This window comes from Ovis canadensis, chromosome 2 (assembly GCF_042477335.2).
Source record: "Ovis canadensis isolate MfBH-ARS-UI-01 breed Bighorn chromosome 2, ARS-UI_OviCan_v2, whole genome shotgun sequence".
Lineage (NCBI taxonomy): Eukaryota > Metazoa > Chordata > Mammalia > Artiodactyla > Bovidae > Ovis > Ovis canadensis.
Genome location: NC_091246.1, coordinates 90,611,586 through 90,633,352, shown reverse-complemented (window position 1 = coordinate 90,633,352; position 21,767 = coordinate 90,611,586). Strand labels below are relative to the sequence as shown.

Genomic DNA, 21,767 nt, shown 5'->3' with positions numbered 1-21,767 from the left:
CTGGCTGAGCTGCTCAGGCTTCTCCCTACAGAGCTCTCTCCTGCTGCAGAGCACAGACTCCAGGGCCCAGCTCAGTAGTTGTGGTGCACAGGCGCAGGGGCCTCTCAGCACATGTCATCCTCCCTGAGCGGGGCTGGGACCCAGGTCCCCTGCACTGGCAGGTGGTTCTTAACCACTGGCCCACCAGGGAAGCCCTAGACTTTAATCCTTTTCAATGTAGCATTGACAGGCCCAATTACCTTCACTTTTGGCCTCTAAGTACAAGTGTATAATTGAAATTTGATTAAAATTCGATGGCCAGAAACTAATGAAGAATCAAAGCTTTCTCTGTTTCATTGAGATTGTCTTTTTTTTCATCTTGATCATCAATAAGGATTAAGCAACTTTCCCAACTAATTCTTCTGAGTGAGTGAAAGACATGTGAACATGTGATGAGGTGGTCAGCATCCTTGAGAAGGGAATACAGAGTCTATAATAGGAGACTGCCAAGGCCACCTCCTACTGAGGCTCACACTGTCATTTAGTGAGCAAATAGTTAGCAAATGTTTCTTAACCACTTCATAAACAAAAGAAGCAAATGCTGCCAATTTATTGGACTATTTTTAAAAATGGCTCTCAATAAAGTTTTGCTACTGGCTTGATTACATATTTTTCACATTCTTTCTGAGGGTTTTTTCCCAACATATTTATTATTTACTGTTGTTGCAAGAATGAACGAAACAGTTTTTTCATTACATTTTTACTTTTTAATGGACTGGGTTTTCCTTGCATTTTCATACACAAACATATTGAAATAATTTTGGTTTTTAATCTGGCTAACTTTACAAACACTATATCTAAAAGTATTTGGTTGGATTTTAAAATTTTTAAATAAATGTATATTGTCTGCAAAATCCCATGGATAGAGGAGCCTGGTAGGCTGCAGTCCATGGGGTCCTGAAGAGTCAGACAGGACTGAGTGACTTCACTTTCACTTTTCACTTTCATGCATTGGAGAAGGAAATGGCAACCCACTCCAGTGTTCTTGCCTGCAGAATCCCAGGGGTGGGGGAGCCTGGTGGGCTGCCGTCTCTGGGGTCACACAAAGTCGGACACGACTGAAGTGACTTAGCAGCAGCAGCAGTATATTGTCTGCAAATAAAAATTTTAAAGGACTGAATGTGTCAAGGGTGATGATCATATAGAGCAACTGTTATCTGTTGTATAAATTTGTACTTTACAAAACATTTTGTAGCATAGTTGAAATATGCATAGCCTATGATCTAGTAACTCCAGCAATCACCCTGGGAAAAAAATCAAGTCATTATGCATCAGGATGTGAGTAAAGAACATGTATACCAGCACTATTTATAACAGTACTAAACACCAAATGACATAAAATCCCTTAAAATGGCATAAATAGATAAGTTGTTATCTATGCTTATGATAGGGTTGTTAATAAGATATAAGCACAATAAATGGACAAACATAGTAGTGAGTAAGAGAAACTCAGTTCAAAAGAAAACACAAACCATTTGTATAAATATATACAGCATTTAAAAATAGGCCAACCTAAACTGGAGACATTTTGCTCAGCAACCTAGAGAGCTCCTGTGAAGCTTCAGGACCACAATGGAAAGTCTGTCTCCAGCTTGAGAGAAGAGCGTGTCTTCCCACCTTCCAGCTGTGGCCTCGCTCTCGCCCTCTCAGCACCTGAGGCTGACTGTGCCCAGGTTGGCGTTGCCCTGTGCTCACAGCCAACAGCTGGTGGGCCCAGAGCCCCTCCTCAGGCGTCCCACCTGGTGTGGAGAGGGACAATGTGCACAGAGATCTAAGTGCTCCTGGTTGCAGTCCTCTCTTGCCCTTTCTCACAGCCTGGACATCTTGTGACAGGCCTTGGATAGACTCATTGTGCGATTTTTTTCTAGCTCAATCAGGATGCAGCTGGAACTAGGTACTTGGCTGAAGGCCTCTATGCCTAGCTCTTCTAACTCCTCCAGAACATACCCAACCAGAAGATCCCACACTCTGCACCCCTGTCACTCTCAGAATGCTCCCATCAGAGGGTCGATGGCCCAGGAACAGGCAGGAACAGGGCAAGCCTTGTTTTCACTGTTTCCTGCCAGGACCCACTGCTGCTGGACACTCAGACTGGCCCTTTCAGAACATGCCCGTCTGCATCAAGCCTGCATTTACTTCAGATCCCAGGCCGTTCTCTGAGCTGGACTTTAATTCTCAGAATCACTATCAGGGGTGCAGTGAGTCAGGCCCCTCAAGGTTGAGAAAATGGTTACAAGGGACAACATATTGGCTGCAGCTGCTGAACAAGCCTTAGAGGCCCCCCTCTGCTGACACATGAGCAAGTCCCACTGTGTGGGTTCTGGGTTAGTTTCCTGTCTCTGAGGCAGTTTCTGAATCTTCCTTAAAGTGAAACAGCCCAAAGCAAAGCCATCTACATACTCAAAACCAACAAGTACCTTGAGTTTTGTTACATCCTCAGAGATTGCGTCATGAACCCCAGAAGGCAAAAATAGCAAGGAAGTTGATGCAACAAGTGAAAAGGAAACTAAATGCAAGCTGCCAAAAGGGATTTCAGGATCCAGCCTGGGAATCCCCTCTGGCCTGGCCTCCTGGCTGAGTTGAGTGCTCAGAGCAGAGGATCCTCCTGACTGCCTGCCAGACGCCTGTGTCTTCCTGACTGATTCTCTGAGCTCCTAAAGTCCAGGAGAACCAAGAATCCAGTGAGGGTGGGGGTGAGTCCTTGTAGACAGCTGGCCTGTGTGCCACATAGGAATGTTTCTGTCTAGAACTCTGGGGATTGTTGCAACAGGCTTGGCCTCCTCATCCCAGTGAATGGCTATTTCTCCCCTCACTGTGTGGTGGATGAGCTGCAGCAATCTGTCTCTGAATAGCTCTCTGGGAACTGCCTCATCTTCTGGACCACAGACCCAGAACCTCAGGAAATAATCTTCTAACCAGATTCAAATAAAAGAGTTAATACATAAGGAGCACTTGGGAAGTGTCTGGTACCATGCTGAGCATGTGCTATAAATTAAGGCAATTAATCTTAGCACACTTTCAAGATAAGCTTTTATGATTATCTTAGTTTTGCAGTTAAGACATAATGCAGCAATTTATACTTAGGCAATCTATATTTATGTACTAATGAAGAAAAATCCCAAAGACCTATTTGCTAAGAATATAAATAAATGAGAAGCTGAAGTATATGAAAAATTGATATTTATGTGATATACATTAGTATGTCCATATGTATAGATTTATTAACTACATATGAAAATGTCTAGAAGGATACCCATTAAATTGTTAACAGTATAGTATTCGAGTGCATCTTCCTAGAAGTCAAGGGTAGGCATTCCTTTGTATGATTTATTTAAAAGTTTAGCGATGACATGCGTGTTTAAGATATATAAATAAGCTCAAGAAACCCTTTTACTTCTTTAGAGTCACATTTATCATGGTAGCTACTGGTTCCACATGGCCTCTCTTAGCTGTCTCTGCAGTCCCCAGCCTGCCTTGTTCTTCTTGCCTCCATTTGAACAGTTCAGGAAGACTCTTTTCTCAGGAATGGCCAAGTGTAGAAAAATTACTCTCCCTTCCTCATCCTACTCCAGGATCCTAGATTCCACATATGCAGATTGACCTCCCATGATGTATGTGCTGCTACAGCTGCTGCTAAGTCGCTTCAGTCGTGTCCGACTGTGTGCTACTCCATAGACGGCAGCCCACTAGTCTCCACTGTCACTGGGATTCTCCAGGCAAGAACACTGGAGTGGGGTACCATTTCCTTCCCCACATGATGTATGTGGCTCTCCACTAACCCTTGAAGGCGCTCCGGTTCTCACAGGCCCCAAGCTGGCACCTGAGTCCATGACCTGGCCTTTTCTCCACTCATCTCCCTCCCACCTCTAGTCTATGTCTCAAGAATCACATTCAGTCCCTCCTCACATTGTCCCTTGTTCCTTCTATGACGCAGGGTAGGTGACCCCATTCCCTCTTTATTCAGGTGACTTCAGTACAGGTTTATCTTCTAGGATCAGGCTTTGGGTTAGATTTTACTCAATGGTGTGTGCAAGTCAATTTGCTTTTTTCAAATTACTTTTATTTTCTCTACTGAAAAGCAAGAGTAGCCTTATACAAAATATAGTACAAAGCAAATATTTTATGAAAGATAAATGTTTAAATGCTATGCACAGCCTAAGTATTTCCTATAATTTAAATAAATATTACAGGTTTTTAAGACATGGAAAATGGATTCTTAAATCTGTTTTGCACAGTTACAAAACATTTAACAAACATTTAAATAATCCCATATATTAGCTATTATTTATGTTTCATCTGACACAAAAATAGAGTTAAAGGTTGCACTGATTCTTAGAAAATAGCCATTTAGCTGACCAGATGCACTGTTTTCAGAATCAATGTCATTTTTATATCCTGAGTTTTCTGATGAGCTTGTTGGCAAAGACCAAGCACCTTCTGATTTCCACGCTGACAACCTCCCAGGCACAGCGGCTGTATTCTTTCTCTTTGAAATACACACTGATTCGCTGGAAGTAACCCTTCACAGCCAATCGGGAGTTCTCACTGCCTAGAGGTGACTGTTCCAGGGTCCTTCCCTCCCTCAGACACGCGTCCAGGTCCTCCAGCTGCTGATCAAGTCCCACGAGGAGTCTGTCCAGGAGGCTCTCGTTTCGACCTACAGAAGAGCCCGTGGTGCTGAAGAGCTGGAAGGTCTGCTGGAGCAACTCATGCACAACAGCTGTGGCTTCTGTCTTCTCAGGCCTGGTCCCGTGCACCAGGGTCTGAGGAAATCTGAAATCAGTCCTGTCCCTCAGACAGGACACAGTGGGCACTCTCTCCATCTGATTCGAACGTGTGAAGCTTTCCAGATTGCTGCGGCTGGCAGGCAGCTCACAGCCCAGGGAGCACGTGGGGCTGGAGCAGAGCATCCCCAGGGCCAGCAGCACAGAGATGGGGAGGGCCACTGCGATGCTGGGGGCTTGCAGGACTGCCTGCAGGGGAGGTCTAGGCAAGTTCTGAGTGCTTGGGGTGATGAGTGGCTCTTAAAGAGTGAGTCGAGAAACTTTCATTTCCTGGGTTTTTCCATTTTTCCCTTTCCTTTCTTTTTCTACTCTTTCTAATGAAATCAATAAAAGTGCTAATTTTTGCCATGAGTGCCTAGGTGGGGAACATCAAATCATGCGTGCCGCTGTGGTTGATATCTACACAGCCGTATATTATGCTTTTCACACCTCCTTATTTGTTCCTGGGAGAAGAGCCTGGTCAAAGTCGGGGAAGGAAGAAATATTCATACAAATGTGGCTTTTCCAGGTCACCAAGAAATGTTTAGTCTGAAAAGAGCTTATGAGAGAAGCTTTTGATTTTTCTCATTTGTCCCTCATTTACCCTTTTCTCCCTTCTTTAAAAGGTTTCGGTTGTGTATGTACCTTTACGATATCACCTGAGTAGGCCTTAAGCTCCCTGGAGACATTATAGGGAACAATATCACTGATATCATTTGTTAAAAGTGAGTTATTTTGCAACTATAATCCACAAGGCACTTTTTAAGGTGCTGGTTGTCCTAAACAACTCATGTTTGCCTGTGTTTATTTCTTTCTCCTCTACCACTGCAATATTTCACAGGATACTTTGCTTCAGTCTTTGTGTGATAGTCAGATAATCTTATCCCCTTAAATATTTCACTGGAAAGTGAACTATATAATCCATCTAATTATGCAACATTTGACTGCCCTGAGAGATTGTAAGCCCCCTAAAGGTAGTAATGGCACATGTGGAGAATCCAGGAAGGTGTCTGTCCCAGAGGAAGTGCACAAAGGGGTTTCTGTCCCATTGTTGTTTGTCACTAAGGCATGTCTGACTCTCTTTGATCCCATGGACTACAGCACGCCAGGCTTCCCTGTCCTTCTCTATCTCTCAGAGTTCGTTAAAATTCATGTTCATTGAGTTGATCCAAAGCGATCGAATCATCTTATCCTCTGTTGATCCCTTCTCGTCCTGCCCTCAATCTTTCCCAGCATCAGGGTCTTTTCCAGTGAGTGGGCTCTTCCCATCAGGCGGCCGAAGTATTGGAGTTTCAACTCTGTCCCAGAAGTAGTTCTAAGAGAACTATCCACACCAAAGTTTGAGTAGACCTAGTATTTGAAGACTGTTTCAGAAAATGAGAATCTTCTGAAAACAAAGAGAGTAAGAGAAATTTAAATGGATTTTTCAACTTTATGGATAATTTCTCAAAATATTATCTCAGGTGGAGACCGAGACTCTCAGAGTTGTTGTTTAGTTGCCATAATCTTCCAGGCTCCTCTGTAGAGCTCAACAAAATAACACTTAACGATTGGAACTTATCAGGTGCAAAGGGAACTGTGTACTCAGCTTTCGTCTAATGATTGTATCGTCCCTGGAACGAGAGAATGGCACTTTTGTGATAATGAAGAATAGGGTTTGGAAAGGAAGACCTTACTAAGTGTTCCTCTAAAATAGGAAGCACATTGTCAGAGCAGACAGCTCGGTCCAGTGCATGAGACAGTGGACATGGGGCAAGATCCCTGGGTTGATGTCACAGCTCCAGCCTGCACTGCCTGTGTGACCTGCGGCACTACGGTTTCTCCTCTTAAATGGAACTGATCATCACAGAAGTTTCACTGGATTTTTCTGAAGGTTGTATGATGTAACGTACTTCTGACAATGCTTGGACATATAAGCATTCAGTATCTGTTAACTGTTCCCACGAGGCAGAAAATTCACACGTCCATTTATGGAAACTGGATAGAATTTCCCTGAGATGACCTGCCTCCCTTCCCTTAATGCTCAGCTCACTGGTCAACATTATTACATCTAATCTCATCTCTGTGTGAACATGATGTGCTGTCCAAACACTACATCTAGTAGCTTCCAGGGAACAGCTGACCTCTCACACATGAATAGGGTGACCGTCCAGTCTGTACCGAAGTCTCTCTTCAGGGTGAGTTAATGGGTCTATATTCTCAGAATCCCATAACCTCCACAAAGAGTGAGAAATGTAAACAGACAAATAAAGATACAAATAAAGATAAATAAATAGATACTGGGAGTTAGCAGAGCGGTCCACTATCCTTTTAGGCAACACTGTGCCTAAGAGCCTGCCACCCTCCTTGGCTCTGTCTGCAGCTAAACAGTGTCACATCAGCTGCTCTGAAATCTGTCATCTGTAGAGCTCTGCATCCCTGTTTGTGTAGTTAAGTGATATTTTGTCATTTGGCAGAGATGTCACTGTACGTTTTTCAACTACATCATTTACTTTCTCTTTACCTAGGTGCATTACTTCTTCATTCATGGCTTACTATTATTTTCTAGGAATGTTCAGTGAGTGGAAAGTTTTGATCTCTTGAAAAATCACAGAGGAAATACATTAACTGTTCTATTCATGTCTGTTTTCTGTTCCTGCTTTTGCAATAAACCTCAAAGTGGAAATAGAAAAGATTGTAGGGGCATTAGCACAGCTTTTACAAACTGAAATACAAATGACAAAGAAGAGGCAGCAATATGAAAACTGTATAAAAGTACCTAAAACAAAGTGGGTTGCTTGGACATGGCAAGGACAATGGTCTGGGCTAAGAAAGGCAGATTCTAATCACTTGAACACTTGGACAGGAGTAGTGGTTAAACTTTATTTTATTAATTTGAACTTAGAAAAGCATCAGGATTAAAGATGGAAATGTTGTAGTCCCAAATTCTATTTAAATGTTCTAATTGTTGAAACATTTCTTTTGTATTTAGAATATTTCATTCTGTGTATCACAATTCAGATTGTATGCATGGAAAACAAAACAGAGAGGATTCTTTGGAATGAATATGCCAATCTCAATAAATAAATTTTCCATTATAATAGCACTTTCAAAAATTCAAATTTTGAAAATCTTCAGCCATCATGTAAAACAGAATCTCTGTAAGAACTATTGTTTCCCTGACCTAACTTAACCACCTTTTTAGAGAACCAATTTGAGGCACAGCTAAACCAGACCCCGCAAAAAAAATACATGTACATATGCATATATAGTTGCATCAACATTCAAAAAACAAAGATCATGGCATAACAGTGCTATCACTTCATGGCAAATAAATGGGGAAAAAGTGGCAACCCTGTCAGATTTCATTTTCTTGGGGTCCAAACTTACCACGGATGGTGCCTGCAGCCACAAAATTAAAGGCTCTTCTCCTGGAAGAGATTATGTGAGAAACCTAGACCGCATGCTAGACAGCAGAGATGCCACGTTGCCAACAAGGGGCCGTCTAGTCGAGGCTATGGTTTTCCCAGTGGTCATGTACGGATGCGATTTGCATCATTAAGAAAGTGCACGCCGAAGAATTGATGTTTTTGAATTGTGGTCCTGAAGAAGAGTCTTTGAGAGTCCCTTGGACTGCAGGGAGCTCAAACCAGTCAATCCTAAAGGACATCAACCCTGAATACGCATTGAAAGGACTGATGCTGAAGCTGAAGCTCTAATACTTTGGCCACCTTCTGAGAAGAAACCGACCCTTTGAAAATGACCCTGATGCTGTGGAAGATTGAGGGCAGGAGGAGAAGGGGGCAACGGAGGATGAGATTGGCTTTACTGACTCAACGGACATGAGTTTGAGCAAACTTGGGAGATAGTGAAGTACGGGCACGCCTGGCATGCTACAGTTCATGGGGTCACAGACAGTCAGATACAACTAAGCGACTGAACAAAAATATATACACATATATAAACACACACACTTGTACAATATATATTAAATAAGTATACACATGTGTGCTGCTACTTTAACATAATAGGGTGAACAGCAAATGTTTATTGAATTACTATCTTATCTTGTACTATTTATTTTCCAGAACCATAAATGTTACCTCATCAGCAGGATAACAGCAAGGCGAATTAACTGACTATTAGTGGTATTAATAGACTAAGCAGAGTAATGTGTCAAATGTTTTATATAGTGTTTCATCAGTTGCGATTAAATTTATCGCTTAACTCTTTGTGGATACAAAAATTTGCTTTTGTTTTTTTGTCCTCGCACACAGCATGTGTGAGTTATTTTTTGAAGATCATTATTAGGAAGACTGTCTTCAACTTTCCATTTCCAATATGTAGGAGATCAGGATGAGGCTCTTGGGCCTGGACCCAGATGGAAGACTCACTCCACCACGTTTTCTTCAATCATCCTCAAGTAGTTGAAAGGAACTGCCTGATTATTCTTTTCTTGTCTCCCTCAGGTAGTAAGGAAACAGCCTGTAATGTGTCTACACTGTGGATATTTCCCTGCAGGCAACGCCTTCGGGGATCAGCTTGGACGTTTCTTCCAAACAGCTGACGATACTGTGAACTATGACAGGCATTCTTGTCATCTCCCCAAAGCTGAACTTGGAGAAAAGCATTTGGGTCAGACTGTATTTTAAGGAAGTGTGTGCAAGCAAGAACAATCCTTGTTCCCCTCGACCCCTACCAGAACTTCATTTGAACAAATAGTGCAAACGTGAAACCTGGCCTCATGCCCTGTCAAGTACAAACTAGCACGTGCCATTGGCACTTGCCATCTCCTTACAAGGATTAAATCATGTGCTCTTGCAGCTGCTGCGTTTCAACACCCCTGGAAAGGAATCTCGGGTGGAAAGCAGAAGTGAGGCATTCTGTGTGCAGGGAAAACTGGCAGAACAAGTCTTCAGAAGGTGAGCTATTTTCAGGAGCCCATTTTAACTCAATTGTTCTTCTATCTCCTCACATCTAGAAAAGCATGGAAACCCTTCATGGTGACTGACGACTGCTTCTTGTGACTCCAAGAAACCTTCACGATACTGGCAGAAAACTTCCACAAAAACTAGGCACCTGATTGCACGTATTGCCCCTTCACCAAAATCACACATATCCCTCTGTGTGTCTTTGGAACAGGTTCTCAGAGCTATCTGAGGTGCTGTCTCCTGGGCTGCAGTCCTCATTTTGCCCCCCAGACACTAACTTTCAACTTTCGTGTTGGGCATTTTTGAAAGTCAGCACTCTGAACTTATCTCTTTATCCATTCATCACCCAATAGTTTCCCAGCTTGCTTGCACTGAGATTCCCATGAGGATAAATCCAGGCCATGGAACATGAGAGGAAGTGCTCTCACCCTGCATAGTCCTGGCGCTTCGAAGCATCCCCTGTGAGCTACCAGACTTCATCCCTTTAGTGCCATGTGTACTAGATCCAAGTACCACAGACAAACTTGGAGTCACATATTGATGATGGCAAAAGCCACAGAACAGAAGGTACCCATGTCCCTGAATTACCCTTTGAATGCAAGCAAACCAGAAGATTCACCTCATCCGGAAGGCCTGCATTGTGCTCTTCAGAGAAGGAAACATACATTTCTATTATGGTGAAAATCTGCACAGTTTATTCTTTATCTCTATAGCACCTAGACTTAACTGAGAAATATATTGAAGAACAGAGGATCCTAGAAACCTGTCCATGAGAAAGAAACTCTGAACACTGAGTATAGAAAATACCAGCCCCACAGACATCAAGAGATCTTTCCAATGATGATCAAAAGATCTTTATACAAGAAAAGACATTCTGCTCTGCTGTCCACAGCTGCTTCTGAAAAATCATGATTTTCATTCCAGTTTTCAGTGGCTGAGGAAGTATGAGCTGCAATCACTTTGGAACAGGAAGCAAACAATAATGGAATTCATTAGCGAGTGTTACAAATATAAACACCCTTATCGTTGCCATTTCTTTCAGGATTCGTACATGAGGGAAAGGCACTTTTCACTTCCACTCTGACAGCCTCCCAGGCAAAGTGGCTGTATTCCAGCTCCCTGAGGTAGAGATGGATGCCATGGAAATACTCCCGGGCAGGAAGTCCCGTGAGAACAGCACAGATTGTCTCCTTCCATCTCCTTCCAGTTGTTTCAGGCTCTGATCCGGGCTGCAGAGTAGCACGGCTGTCCTCCGTGGTGAAGAGTTGAAAGCTCTGCTGGAGCATCAGATAGTGGTTCAGGGGCCCTGAGTCATCTGCACTGGAGTGATCATCTCTCTTTTCCGAGGAGATCTGAAGTCGGCTCTGTCCTTTAGGCGCGACTGAGAGCGGATCCTTTGCATCTATTTCAGGAGTTTGAAGATTTCCCTGTGTTTCTGGCAGTGGATCCCAGGCTCGTTCCAGCGAAGAGAGCAAGCAGGGATGCAGCAGCTCCTTCCACCAGCAAGTGGATGTGGGCCATAGAGAATGTCAGTGCTTCTGCAGACGGCCGGCAGGGGGCGCGCGAGCACCGCGAAACGATGAGAAAGAGCCCTGAGATGGACCCGCAGACCGCCTGCTTCTCCAGGCGAGCGCGAGAGCGCGAACGCTGTGTATCCGTCGTTTTTGCTTTCGAATCGCAATCGTGGGAGAGTTTTCAGTTGACTCTCGTGTGGCTGCGGGAGAGACAGGACGCAAAGGTTCCACAGAGCTTTTAACAGGAGCACTAATTCAAGGGTGCGCATATCATTAGCCCTTTTGTGGAAAAGGCCTGGTTTCCCCTGTCCTGAGTCAGGAGCCAGAATCTTGCATTTCCGGAAAGATCGCATGAATAGTGGGCTTTCTTTCCAGATGTCAACCGGAACTGACCATGTTTGAGGAACAGAACCCCCAAGGTAGGGGTTCGAGCGAGATGAGGCTGATTTTACAGATTGGCGCTCCCTTCAGGCGCGAGGGAACCCACAGCTCAAAGGGACCAGCAGCGGTGATGGGATTATTGGCGATGAGAGGATGGAGAGCCTTGTGCCCAAAGTGAAACTAGAGGGTGAGCAAGACACTCCTGGTGCCGGCTCATATGGGCCGTTGCTGACCTAGTGAAACCCAGTGTCTGGGATGAGACAACCAGCTGTGCCGCAATTGATGGGGGGTGGGAGGGAGCGTGGCGAACATCTTGGAATCCCGCGTTGGCTTAAAGAGGATAAGCTGAGGAAGGATGGGAGGGGGTCGTGCACCAGGTGAAACACGGTGGAGTGGGCGTTGCGCACACGGAGCGCGGCGGCTCAGAGACTATTCGCTGTGGGACCTGCTGGGGCGTTGCTCACACGGTCGAATCCCGCGGTGGCTAGGAGGCGCTCTGCTGTGGGATGATGGCAGAGCGTTCGGCACCAAGTGGAACACAGTGGCCGCGATGAGACTATTGGCTTTACCACGATTGGGGGGCGTAGTGAGGGCCGGAATGGACGGTCGAATTTCGCGGTGGAGCCGAGACTATTCGCTGTGGGACTATGGGAGGGAGTTTGGAACAAAATGAAACACAGTGGCTACAATGACAGGATTAGCTACGGGGCGATACCCGGCGGTGGCGATGAGCCTATTTGCCCTGGGACAATGGCAAGAGTTGAGGTCCAATTTAAACCGGGCTGTGGGGATGAGGCCTTGGGTGATCTGCGTATGGGACAGCTTTGAGGAAAAGTGAACCACCGCGGGGGAGATGGGATTCTTGGCGATGGGAAGGCAGGACAGCGATGTGGTGCACAAAGGGGAAACCGGGGGCGGCGGTGAGCCTATAGGCGATGGGACACGGGCGGACGTTGGGCATAAAGGGGAAAGTGGTGGTAGCTCTGAGAAGAGTGGACGGCGTTGCGGACAAAGTGAAAGCCAGCATCGGCGATGAGACATTTGTCTACGGGGACTATGCGAGGGCGTTGCTCATGTAGGGGAGCCTGGCGCTGGCCAGGAGACTCTTCCCTATGGCACGAGAGGAAGGCGTTATCCACAAAGTGAATCAGGGCGGTGGGATGAGACCTTGGGCGATGTCCTTGGAGCTGAAGTGAAACACCGCTTTGCCGATGAGCCTATAGGCGCTGGGACCATGGGAGGTCGTTGGGCAAAAAGGGGAAGTCGGCGGTGGCAAGGAGTCTTGGTTTTCAGAGGATAGATAGCGTTGGGGACAAAACGAAAGCCAGCAGGGGCGTTGAGATAGACAGCTTTGAGACTATTGGCTTTGGGACGATGCCTGTGGGCGATGAGCCCATGTCAGAACATCGCAGAAAAAGAGAGAATTCGGCGGTGGCTTGCAGAGCATTCCCTATGGCACGATGGGAAGGCGTTGCAAACAGAGTGCATTTCAGCCCCGCAGGGGAGATGAGACCTTGGCCGATGGGACCGTCGGACGGCGTTCCGGACAAAGGAGGACCCTGGCATGGCGATGAAACTATCCATGTTTGCGCTGAGAAGTCAGAGGGCTTGCGACAAGTATAGAACAGCGGAGGCGATGAGAATATTGGCGACAGGACGCTTGGACAGAGTCCTGCAACACGTGAAATCCGGCGGGGGTGGGGAGTGGGTGAGGCTGTTGCAGATAAGACGGTTGGAAAGTGTTGCGGACAGAGTGAAAGCTGACTTCCCGACAAGACGAGAGGCTGTGGGGCACTGGGGGCGGCGTTGCCTCACTTGAGATGCCTCGGTGGCCAAGATTATTCGCTGTGGGACGATGGGAGGGCTTTGCGCTGAAAGCGAAGCACAGCGGGAGCGATGAGACCATTGGCTGTGGGGCGATGGGAGGGCGTTTCTCACACAGGGGAGCCCGGCTTGGCTCTGAGACGAGGAGTCCACGTTGCGGACAAAGTGAAACCGGACGGTGGCGAAAGAGTACTGGTCTTGGGACGATTGGACAGCTTTGAGACAAAGTCAAACCCTGCGGAGGGATGAGACCACCGGACGATGGATGGGTGTGGTCCACACAGGGGACCCTGGAAGTGGCGACGAGACTATTCGCTGAGGCAGGATGGAAAGGCGTTGGGCACACAATGAAACACGGTGGCAGCGCTGAGGCTTTTGGCTTCGAGTTGACGGGACGGCTTTGCGGGCAAAGTGAAAGCGAGCACAGGTGATGAGACAATCGGCTTGGGGCGGTGGCACCGCGGTGTGGACAGAGTTAAACCGGGCGGTGGGGGTGAGACTGTGAGAGATGGGCCGATGGGAGGACCTTGAGCACAAAACGGGGCCAGGGGGAGTCAGTGAGGCTATAGGCTTAGAGCCATTTTGGACAACGTGAGAAACAGCCAAGGCGATGGGACTGGCCATGGGACCCTGGGAGTGCGTTGCAGCCAGAGGAGAAGTCAGCGGTGGCCAGGAGACAAACAAGCATGGGACGGTTTGGGGGACTTTCTGGGGGTGAGAAGGAGCGCGGCCACCACCTGGGTCAGGGACCAAAGAAGTGTGCGCCCCTGGAATGCTCTGGAATTTTCAGGGTCTTTCAAGGATTCGGCCTTGAAGTGTGGGGAGTAAGTGTTGAATAGCTGAAAACTAGGAATATTTTAAAAAGCGCAGCACTTTATTTTTTTGAATTAATTTTATATTGAACTATATACTTATTTTAAATGAAATATTTCACGTTTCCAATTTTGTAATAAGTTGATAGAAAATATTTTAACTATTAAGCATAGAATATTAAAATATATTTTGTATATAACACTAGCATTTTATTAAACTTTATTTAAACTATATTTTCTGTGTACTAAAACAAGTATTTAATATCGTTTTACTTTTCTATCTTTCATGGATGTAAACTAAATGTTTTCTAGATGACTTTTCACTTATTTTTAATTGAGTGAATTAGCATGTTTGACAATTTCTAACGACTCGCAAGACAGTCTTAAGTAATTTTTGACTCATGTTCCTGAAACCTCTGAGGACTACCTTGTTGGAAATAATGGTTGGAGTGTACAAGCAACTGAGGACAGTTAGAAGGTCAGAATTTTTCATTTACTTTAGTAAGGATTTTATAAATTAGGTGGAATTTGCCAAATTTTATTGGCTTAAGAAGGCTTACTTTGTAAGACTCTCAAATGTAAAGTGGTGTACATTTTCCCCCAACTGAAAAAGAAAAGAGAGGACAAAAGCCCCACATCATATAGAGGGGCCCTCCGGCATGAGCTGTCTGGTACATTTAAAGATGTGAACAAGACAAGCATGGGTAGACTGTGTGGATACATGGAGAGCATGCATATAACTCGGACATCCCACAGGGCTTCCTTGTATTTTAAATTCCTCAAAGGCAGGGGCCAGAAACGCTACTACTCTGCAGGCTTGTTTTGCAATGAATGTCTCCAAGGTGCTCTGCAATTTTTAATATGTGTTGTCACAAAAATCAAGTTGACATTGAAACTGCAACGTTGACTTTTGTTTCATAAATAGTTTATTTCTCATATAAAAGTTTAAATAAATAAATAATGCATAAATCAGTTTAAAAACAGCTTAGTCTTTAACTGTCCATTGAAATCAGTGCATTGCATTGTCATTTACTTCAAGAGCCTCTGCTGCTGAAGAGGCTCACCTCAAAGTCACATTGTCCCTTCCCAGAGCCACAGGTGGGAGATGTTCAGTCACGGAGGTAACCTGTTAGGCTCTTCAGGAAAGAAAAGTTCCTGAGCAATTGCATTTGCACGACTGTCCAGGCACACCTGTTGTATTCCTTGGACTTGAGGTACTGCCTGTGGTTGAAGTAATATTTCTGCAGGTGAAGATCGGTCGTGTCTCCCATAGTGGAGTTTTGCTTCTGCATTATTTCCTTCTGGATTGGCTCCAGACGATTCATCTGCCCATAGAGTTCCTCACGGAGGTGCTCAATGATGGCGTCAGACCAGCCAGTGCTGGAGAAGTCTCTGGTGAGAATATTGAAGATGTGCTGGAGCATCTCATACATGACCAATACGGCATCTTCCTTCCGGAACTGCTGTGCTTGCATCATCTCCTCGGGGACCTGGAAGTCCATCCTGGCCTCCAGGCAATGTTGAGGAGTTGAAGGTAACTGCCACAAGAGGTTCTGACACACCTCAAGGCTCCGCTCTTGTTGGAATTGAAGCAAGCTGTAGCTCCTGCAAAGAGCTGTGGTGGAAAGACACAGCAGGAGAACCATCTGGAGGAGGCACCGGTAGGTCATGGTGAAATCAGGCCCAGGGCTGCCTGTTCTGCTAGTAGGTGCTGAAGCTGAGTCTTCAAGTGTTTGCAGAGTGAATGTCCTTCCTCCTTGAGTGTGGGCTACCTATACAGGATGGCTCTCCTGAGAGGAATTTCCCAGTTTCATGTCTCCTTTTTTTTCCCCTGTGTCATTTAAATGATCAGTTACCTTTAAAACTCTTGTTCTTTTAAGCTCCTAGCTTTTCATACAGTCTGGAAGAATTTCTAATGTTTCTGTAGATTTTCAGTGAATTGCTAAATGCTAAAAAAAATAGCTTAGTCAATTTGAATTACAGCAGGTTTCTTTCATTGGGAAAAGATCTTTGTCTTTGTTTTTTCATATTATTAGATTCTGTGAAAGTGTCTTTATTTCTAAGAGTTTATAATTTTAGAAAAAATATATTTTTATATCTAAAATAGAATGATATAAGCTAAGTTGATGAAATATTTTGTAGGCCTCAGCCATAAGCAGCAAGATATTGCATAACTTTATCAGCCAAAATCTATTGCTTTATTGACAATCTCAAACTATTCCAGATATAACTAAAAAGTAAAGATTAAGGAATATCTCTATGCAGGCAAATGAACGTTACACAGACCATGCATTAAAGTCCATGATTCCTCTTATAGGGATCCTTTGTGACAATTGCTGAGGCCCGATGCATATTTATTTTGTAGATACTTCAAATAATCTAAATATCTGATTTTGTACGCTAGGGTAAGGATGCAGTAAGCAGGAAAATTCTTTGCTCCTCACTTTGTACCTTTGGAACTGCTTGTACATGAACTTTTCCTCATAATGAAAGAATATCTCTGAGATAGGATTCTTAGGGATTTTCATAATTTAGTTTGAAAGAATTGAATAAATGTTCTTGTAATTTTTACCCTTTCTTTTTTCACATTTAAATTTTTCTATAAGGAATTTATTTTTTGGTATTATTAGAAAATAAAAAGCACCTAGTTATATTCAAAAGCAGGGCATAAAATTGTAGATACACTGCAACTATGTAAAAGTATATAGGAAAAAAATAAACTAAAGGAAATATACTAACATTTTAATAGGAATTAAGTTTGACTTGTGAAACTAAGGATAACATTATTTTTATCCTTTATGTGATTTTCCAATATGCTACCAGAGAATGTATTCAGCACTGCTCAGAAGAAATATAATTTCTTCAAAATTTAAAAAAAATTTTAAATTTCTTAATTTAAAATTTTCTAGTAGCCACATCAGAAGAGGAAAAAGAAACAAGTGAGGTTAATTTTAACAGTGTATTTTATTGAACATGAAATATCCAAATGTTATCATTTCAACACATACCAATATAAAATCAATAATGAGATAGCTACATTCATCTTTTTCATAGTTCCTTCAAAATACAGTGCATACTTTTACAGTCATAGTACAGCTGAGACTGGACTAGTCACGTGGTCAGTTGGCCTCTTGTGGTTGATGTCATGGTGGCCAGCACAGCTCAAGATGGAGGGAGCAGCTTGATCAGAGAGCCAGGAGAATTCCCGAGTTTGCAGGGACCACACAGAAGGAGCTTCAAGTTGTGGACGAGTTATGTGCTAAGAATCAAGGGGATCAATGGTGGAAAATCAGCTCAGAATGTATTCGGGACAGTCATGAATTCTAGAGTGTGGCTTTGTAGTTAATTCGAGAAGTCTTCAGGCAGAGTGGCTGCTAGGTTGTGCCCTGGCCAGAAGAATGGGCACAGATGTTGTTGGGAACTGAAGCAGGGAGAAATCCTGCCCAGGTGCTCTCATCTCTCAGAGACTGAAAAGAAAGACCAGAGTGAGGAACTGGAAGAAGGGGATGGATGCAGAATTGTAAATAAGAATTCTCTTTTCGGCTTTCTTCCCTTTGTCCTCCTCCCATGCCCTGCTATTGTGTTTATGAACTGCTTCTTAATCAGTCTCTTTCAATTGCCTTTATGGAGTTTATATCACCTTTCAATTGCCTTCATGGAGTTTATACTGATTTTTGTCAGTATAATTAATTTTGCTGTGAAAATGCTTGTTTCTCTCCTTTGGTGCACATTTTTATAGCCTTCTTTTGGGTATATGGCCTAGGATGAAGTAACTGGGTAACAGAATGTACATATGTTCAGAGTTAGTAGATGATAACGAACATATTTTCCAAAGGTTTGCACCGATTTATAGTCTCAGTATCTGAGAATGGGATGTTAGTTGCATTACTTTCTTTTCAACACCTGGTGTTGCCTGTCTTCTTAATTTTAGCCATTCTAGTGAAGCATAGTGATGTCTTATTACATCAAGACATCATGTAACTCATATTGCCTAATTGTTTCTAAGGTTCCATACAATTTTCATATGTTTATTGACCATTTTGGATATTTTCTTTGTGAGAGGCCTGTTCCAATACCTTGCTGACTGTCTCAGGTAATTTTTTTCTATCTAAAGATGATATAATTGTGTATATACAAAAATACAAAAGAATATATAAACTATTAGAATTTTAAAATAAATTTAACAAGTCACCAAAAAGAAGTTCAACTTTAAAATCAATCACCTCTTTTTACACTAGCAATAAAAACTTGGAAATTGACATTTCAAAATGATACCACTGATAAGAACATAAAAAGTCTATTACTGAGAAATTGTCACAGCCTCGAGGTGCCTCAGGAAACATGGAAATTAATAAAATGTGCCAATCTAAATAGCATACCAGAACAGAAAAACAATATTGGGTAGAAACTAAGGCCATCTGGAATTCCCTTGAGTTTCAGTGGCTGGAACTCCATGCTTTCACTGCAGGGCACCCAGGTTGGATCTCTCGTTGAGAATCTAGTTAATAAGATCCCACAGTTCTCATAGCCTTAAATAAATAAATAAAAATGAAGTTACTCCAACCAACGGGGGTGAATGGGTAGGTGGTGGAATAAGGAAATCTGAATAAAGTGTAGATTTCAGGTTTTTTTTTTTTTAAAGTAGCTTTGACAGGTCACTTTATCTTCATATTTAACCTCAGCTAAAATTCCAATACTTTGGCCACTTGATGCAAAGAACTGACTCATTGGAAACACCCTGATGCTGGGAAAGATTGAAGGCAGGAGGAGAAGGGGACACCAGAGGATGGCATCACCGACTCGATGGACTTGAGTTTGAGCACGCTCCGGGAGTTGATGATGGACAGGGAAGCCTGTGTGCTGCAGTCCATGGGGTCACAAAGACTAGGACATGAGTGAGCAACTGAACTGACAAGTCCATAATTTCATTTGTGATTCATATTAGATGGCCAGAAGCCAGTGAAAAATATAACAGTTTTTCCACTTATATTGAGACAGTATGTTTTAAATCTTGATCACTAATGAGGATTAAGCAACTTCTCTTTTTGTAAGGGAGCAAGGGGCATGGGAGCAGGGGGCATGTCAGCATGTGATGAGGTGGAAAGCAGCTATTTATTCATATCTCCCTCAGTGAGGAGGGAAATCAGAGCGTGCAATAGGAGACTGCCAAGGCCACCTCCTCCTGAGAAACAACAGTTATTTAGTGAACAAGTTTTACTTAGCAAACATTTCTTAACCATGTCATAAAGAAAAACAAATGTTTCCATTTTCTTGAACTATTTTAAAACTGTCTCCCAATAAATTTTTGCTTCTAGTTTGATTATGTGTCTTGCACATTCTTTCTGAGGTTTATTCCAATATACTTATGCTTTATTATTGTTGCAAGTATTAATGAAATTTTTTCATGATGTTTGCTACTTTTTAAATAGCAACTTTAAATAGAAAGTATAGATAGAAAACTTTGCTATTAAGTTTTCCTTGCATTTTCATATACACACATATGAAAATAACTAATTTTGTTTTTTTTTCCCCTCTGGCCAGTTTTAGAAACACTATATAAACATTTTGGGTTTGATTTTTAAAATTTTTAGATAAACAAGTACATTGCCTATAAATCATAAATTTAAAGGACCTAAAATATCAAGTGTAATGACTATATGTAGCAACTGCTGTTTGGTGTGTTAATTTGTACAACTACTTTCAAAAACATTATCTAGGAAAGCTGAAAATATGCATGGCCTATGACCCAGTAAATCCACTCTTAATTAACCTAAAAAAATCATGTAAATCTGCATCAGGATATAAGTAAAGAATATTAAGACCAACAATATTCATAACAGTGGCAAACTAGAAACAACCCGATTATCCCTTAAAATTTCGTGAATAAATACGTTACCTATGCTTACACTACAGTTGTTACTAACAATAAAATGTAAGAAACACAACTAAATGCACATAGTAGTGAGTAAAAGAACCTAAACTCAAAAAAAAAAACCATAAACCATTTATACAAATTTAAAAATAGGCCAAACTGGACTGAGACATTTTGCCTGGCAACCTAGAGAGCTCCTGTGAAGCTTCAGGACCACGATGGAAAGTCCGTCTCCAGCTTGAGGGAAGAGCGTGTCTTCCTGCCTTCCAGCTGCGGCCTTGCTCTCGCCCTCTCTCAGCACCTGAGGCTGACTCTGCCCAGGCGGGGGTTGCCCTGTGCTCACAGCCAACAGCTGGTGGGCCCAGAGCCCCTCCTCAGGCCTCCCATCTGGTGTGGAGAGGGACAGCATGCAGAGGGATCTAAGTGCCTCTGGTTGCAGCCTCTTCTCCCTTCCCTTTGGGCTTCCCTGATGGCTCAGCTGGTAAAGAATCCACCTGCAATGTGGGAAACCTGGGTTCGATCCCTGGGTTGGGAAGATTCCCTGGAGAAGGGAACAGCTACCCCCTCCAGTATTCTGCGAGCCTGGAGAATTCCATGGACTATACAGTATACAGTCCATGGGGTCACAAAGAGCAGGACACAGCTGAGTGCCTTTCACTTTCACTTTGTTTTCCCTTTACTCACGCTCTGCACGTCTTTCATATGCCTTGGACTAGACTCTTTGCCCAGTGTTTGTCCTTCTCACTTGAGGATCAAGCTGGAACTAGGTACTTTGCTGGGGACCCTCTCTGCCTAACTCTTCTAATTCCTCCAGAACATAACCAACCAGAGGATCCTACACTCTGCATCCCGTCACCCTCAGAATGCTCCCATCAGAGGGTCGACGGCCCAGAACAGGCAGGAGCAGCCCACACCTTGTCTCAGTATTTGCTGCCAGACCCACTGCTGCTGGACACTCAGACTGGCCCTTTCACAACCTGCCCGTCTGCATCAAGCTTGCATCTACTTTTCCCTTCAGATCCCAGGCCATCTTATGAGTTGGACTCATTTAATTCTCACAATCATTGTCAGGGCTGCATTAAGTCGGGCCAACCTAAGGTTGAGAAGAGAGTTAAAAGGACAACACATTGGCTGCAGCTGCTGAACAAGCCTCCTTGGGCCCCTGCCCCACGCTGCTGACATGAGGGCAGGTCTCCTGGTGTGGGTTCTGGGTGAGATTCCTGTCTCTGAGGCAGTTTCCGAATCTTTAAAGTGAAATAGCCCAAAGCAAAGCCCTCTACATACTTCAAAACCGACAAGAGACTTGAATTTTGTTCCATCATCAGAGGTTGGGTCATGAACCCCAGAAGGCAAAAATAGCAAGGAAGTTGATGCAACAAGTGAAAAGGAAACTAAATGCAAGCTGCCAAAAGGGATTTCAGGATCCAGCCTGGGAATGCCTTCTGGCCTGGAATCTCGGCTGAGTTGAGTGCTCAGAGCAGAGGATCCTCCTGACTGCCTGCCAGATGCCTGTTCCTTCCTGGTTGATTCTCTGAGCTCCTAAAGTCCAGGAGAACCAAGAATCCAGTGAGGGTGGGGGTGAGTCCTTGTAGACAGCTGGCCTGTGTGCCATGTAGGAATGTTTCCGTCTAGAACTTGGTATTGTTGCAACA

The 21,767-nt window shown here is 43.8% G+C and overlaps 2 protein-coding genes across 2 annotated transcripts; both read right to left on the bottom strand.

Annotated features, from left to right (window-relative positions):
• Positions 1-4,427: 4,427 nt before the first annotated feature.
• On the bottom strand, positions 4,428-10,998 carry LOC138432387 (interferon alpha-2-like). The gene is made up of 2 exons (XM_069573733.1): positions 10,798-10,998; positions 4,428-5,060 (listed from the first exon to the last, which is right to left on the bottom strand). Exons 1-2 carry the CDS (start codon positions 10,996-10,998, stop codon positions 4,428-4,430), a joined length of 834 nt encoding a protein of 277 aa, XP_069429834.1.
• A 4,354-nt stretch (positions 10,999-15,352) lies between these two features.
• On the bottom strand, positions 15,353-15,913 carry LOC138433655 (interferon beta-2-like). The gene has a single exon (XM_069576680.1). It carries the CDS (start codon positions 15,911-15,913, stop codon positions 15,353-15,355), a length of 561 nt encoding a protein of 186 aa, XP_069432781.1.
• Positions 15,914-21,767: the final 5,854 nt, after the last annotated feature.

Excerpts from the sequence above, each read along its gene's own strand:
- LOC138432387 (XM_069573733.1), bottom strand. The coding sequence starts at position 10,998 with ATGCTCCAGCAGAGCTTTCAACTCTTCACCACGGAGGACAGCCGTGCT. Across the intron at positions 5,061-10,797 it reads GCCACTTTGCCTGGGAGGCT|CCACTCATCACCCCAAGCAC; the intron begins GTCAGAGTGGAA and ends ACTCTTTAAGAG.
- LOC138433655 (XM_069576680.1), bottom strand. The coding sequence starts at position 15,913 with ATGACCTACCGGTGCCTCCTCCAGATGGTTCTCCTGCTGTGTCTTTCC.